This window comes from Camelus bactrianus, chromosome 1 (genome assembly GCF_048773025.1).
Source record: "Camelus bactrianus isolate YW-2024 breed Bactrian camel chromosome 1, ASM4877302v1, whole genome shotgun sequence".
NCBI classification, from domain to species: Eukaryota; Metazoa; Chordata; class Mammalia; order Artiodactyla; family Camelidae; genus Camelus; species Camelus bactrianus.
In genome coordinates, this window is record NC_133539.1 from 93,356,733 (window position 1) to 93,360,925 (window position 4,193).

Here is a 4,193-nt window from a genome sequence, read left to right on the forward strand (position 1 = left end):
GATTTTGGTGAGTGACGAGACATGGTCATTTGCAGGGAAACATCACTTGGAACTCTGGAGGTGGATCTGATCAGGCAAGTCTTGTCTTATAGAGGAGGACACCCTTAATCTTGTGTTGGATTTTTTGGAAAGTTGGTTGCAAGGTAATTTTGCAAAACTTCTCCATCCAGACCCAAACATTAGTTATTCCAAAGAGAATCTAGAGCATGATCTAGGTCATGTTACATAAACCGGGCTGGACTTTGACAAATGGAATGTCCTATTTTTAATACATTGCTAATAAAACAACAAGCTTATGACTGCTCTCTGAAAATTCTAGGCAATATTAGGATATTTCTATTACAGTTTTGTTTTTAGAATGGTTTGTAGGAAGGGGCACCATTTATCTTTTGCGTTCTGCAATGTAATAAAGAACTGTCTATATTTCATATAGCTTTTCCATTTCATCTTTATGACGCTTCTTCCGCGAGTAGGTATTAGTATCCTCATTTTAATATTACAGGAGCTAATGCTCAGGTTAAGCAACTTGGCCTTTATTACAGAAAAAGCAGAGTTGGAATTTGAAGCCAGGTCTCTCCAACTCCAAAGTCCTTTCTTTGCAGTATATCACCCTCCCTCTTTAATAGGACTTGTTTAATTGCAATGCCATTCTTCCTCTGTACACCCCCTTCACCAAATATTTTCTTCATGCTGTCCAAGGCACTGGGTGAATTAAAAAAAAATCTGCATATCTCTGGGTTAGGGTAATTCAACTTACTTATTTTTTTAGGTCATGTATCCCCTTGTTTCCTCCATAACAACAGGATAGAGAAAGAGACAGAGGAGTTCTGCTTTCCAGTACCTTACATCACCCAGACAATTGGCAGCCAGGAGATGGCAGCTGCCACTCTTCAGATATCTATTTAAAGTTCAAAGAGACACTGGATAACAATAACAGAGGTAAGCGTGGCCCTGACCAGCCCACCCAACAACACAAAGAATGGCTGAAAAAGGTAAGATTTAAGGCATCTGACTCTCTTGGCCAAAAAGGCTCTGGACTCCCTGGTTTATTTGTATTTCCTAATATTTGCTATTTCTCAGTTATTCTGAAGAATGTGGTAGCTCTGCTAAAGGAGCATTTAAACGTGTATTGTTAGTGTGGCTGCAAAAAATGCATTAGATATTCATATAATGTGTAGACATGGTCCATAAATTGCATAATTTTAAAAGGAACAGAAGAGCTTAATTTGTTCATGCTTGTTTTGAAAGATGAGTTAGAAGTCGATTTTCCTCCATTGTTGTGCTAGATTTGAGGTACTGTGGTGCGCTGGCCCAGAATTCAGGACATTTGAATTCTGTGTCAGATCTCAGCTAACTGGCCTTGTGAGTTTGAGGCAGTCCTTCTACCTCTTGGTCTATTTTCTGATTCTCAAACATAAGTAAAATAGGCATCTCTTAGATGCTTCACATCTGAATTTCTTTTTTTCTGGTTTTTAAGTATTTTTTATATTTAGGAAAAATGATTGACTCTACTAGGATAAAAGGGGGCTGAATATATACACTGTGTCCAAGAAAGTTTTTAAATGCCTACAGGAATTGATGCTTTTAATCCTGACAACCTCATGAGATATGAAGTATTATCATCATTCGCATTTTACAGATAAGGAAACTGAGGCATAGCAGTTTAAAAACTTGCTTGTGATCACATACGAGAGAGTGGTGGCACCAGGTTTTTGAACCCAGAGAGTCTTCTTCCAGAGCACAGTGCCCTTAAGAATACTTGCAGGTGTAACTGCTTGGGCAGGCTCAGGATTAGACGGAGAGAAGCATTTTGAAATTACTCTTCATACTTAAAAAGAGGTTTTGTACTGATTTGTGCTATTAATGTAAGTGACATATAGAGTCTGTTGTGTTCCTATATATTCCTATTTCAAAACAATGCTACAGATTATAATAAAACTTAAAATATTAGTGTTAACAGAACACAAATGCAAGCATACTTTGAGTATTTAAATGCAGTCAATTATATTTTACCAGGAATAAGTAATAAGATACATATTACTTTTAGCACTTTACTGGATGTAAATTTTAGAACTATATTAAAATACACTTGTATAAAATATAAATTCTTAAAATATCAGTATTGACTTTTAGTATTTTTCCCTATTTCAAAGAACTTAAATCAATCTAGGAACAGTTCAAAAAATTACTCCATACTTCCACCGTAATGGCACCTTAATTCATAAAAAGGCTTTCATCCAAACGGGGGTAAAGATCGTATCAGAAGTTCGCTTTATCCTTAAAGCAATACCACTGGTGGGTAAAAGAGAAAGGTATTTTCATTTAGTGGTTAAAGCTTTGTTCAAAGTCAGTGAGATGGAGAAGCAAGGAAAGCCCTTGAACTTCGTGAAAGTTGAGAGACTCGTGACATTTTTGGAAATGTAGATTTAAACTATTAAAATTCATTTTAATTTCAGAAGGTTTGCTGTTACGAGTGTCTTCTAATTTTAGAAGTGTCTCATTTCCTGATGATTTTATTTTAATAGCATTAAAAAACTTCACATTGTAAAGTGATGGATATTGGAATAGGAACATAATTGCTAATAATATACATGGTCTTTGTTAGCTAATGGCATAAACTAACTGCTTTTCAATTAAGACTGTATCTGCATCTTTAACCCAGAGAAAGTAATTCCGTCTTTCTGTGCTGTTTTGAATCTTTTTGTGAGGTATATGTGTGTTTGAAAGAACAAGATTGAGATGCCGTGAATATTTTAAAAGATACTTTTATAAATTGCTTTTTATAGGTAGGGGTGCAAATAGGAAACACAGGAGGAATTATTATACTATTGGCTTTTATGTGTGTGTTGGAGCAGTGTGGGTTCAACCAGTTAAAAAGGTGTAGAACCTCTTTTCTCTAGTCAAGAACGATTATATAAGGTATAATGCTTCCTTTCCCTATGATTCTTAAGATTAAAGTCAGCTATCAAGGCTCAGAATGATTTTCAACACCTTTCCCTATGTTATGATTATTTAGTTTAGTAGGAATTACCTCAGAGTCATTTTCAATTGTATTTATGTAAACAGCTCATCTCTGTGTTATTGAACAAATGCATAAATGTGTTCTGTGTACACCACATGCAAAGTCATTAGAGTTCACAAAGCCTTTGCACATAGGCAACGTTATTTGATCCTCCCACCTCTGGGAGGTATTTACCACAAGTTTCTTTATCGGTATTTTATAAATAGGGAAGTTCAAGCTCAGAATTACCCAAGGTCACATAACTGTACAAGGAAGGCCTATAGTTTGAACACAGGTCTTCTATTCTAAATACCAGGCTGAGTTATGAGTACTTTTTGCAGGAAATAGAGTAATAATTATCTATGGGTATAATGAGAGAGTGCATTTTTTTCCCCTGGTATGATACCAGATTTCCTCTTGTCCCCTTGATTCAGAAGATTTAATACCAAAATGACCCATCTAATCTGTTCTGTTTATTTTTAAGCAGAGTCCACATTCTCACACCTCCTGGTCCCCATTCTTCTCTTGATTGGCTGGATTGTGGGATGCATCGTAATGGTATATGTTGTCTTCTCTTAGAAAGGTAACGTTTTCAATAATTGAATATGTTTACTCATAAACAGTGTACATTACTCCAGAAATAACCTTTTCTCTTTTACTAATGGAACATTTTATCATGCAGGCAGGAAGACTTCAGATTGACATCATTTTGAAGAATTAAGAAAAATATGAAAATAACAAATTATTAAATGTTTCTCATGTAAATAACTGCACTGTTTGACATCAGTTTATAAACTTGGATTTGTAAACTGGTACTTTGGTGTGCATAAGAATATCTTAGAAACATGTTTAAGATTCTGGGTACAAATAAGAGCTATAAGAAAATATAGATGAATTTCTCTGTAACCTAGGGGGTAGAAAATTTTTCCTGTGACTTAAAATGCATCAGCAATAGAAAACATTCTGGTAAATTAATTACATTAAATTGTTTTGGCCACCTCTCAAAAAATACAGACAAAATGAGCTAGAGATAAGAGAGAGTTCTTCTAAAACCAAGTGTAAATGTAAACTGGGCCCTTAATAAGAACTGCAGTTAAACTGCACTGAAGAACCATGGCTTAGCTTTCAGATGGGAAAAATGAAGATATTTGACAATCAATATATTGGTAAGGCTATGCAGAAGTAAGCACTC

General features: G+C 35.1%; 1 protein-coding gene across 2 annotated transcripts; it reads left to right on the forward strand.

Moving 5' to 3' along the window:
• Positions 1-834: 834 nt before the first annotated feature.
• On the forward strand, positions 835-3,816 carry STRIT1 (small transmembrane regulator of ion transport 1). 2 transcript variants are annotated; one of them, XR_835064.3, is made up of 3 exons: positions 835-992; positions 3,489-3,584; positions 3,684-3,816. XR_835064.3 is itself a non-coding variant. In XM_045514449.2 (3 exons), the coding sequence occupies exons 1-2, from the start codon at positions 980-982 to the stop codon at positions 3,578-3,580; spliced, it is 108 nt and encodes a 35-aa protein (XP_045370405.1). In that variant the 5' UTR covers positions 839-979; the 3' UTR covers positions 3,581-3,584; positions 3,684-3,816. The 2 variants fall into 2 exon arrangements, 1 of the variants encoding a protein (XP_045370405.1); XM_045514449.2 differs by having other exon boundaries at positions 839-992; positions 3,486-3,584.
• Positions 3,817-4,193: the final 377 nt, after the last annotated feature.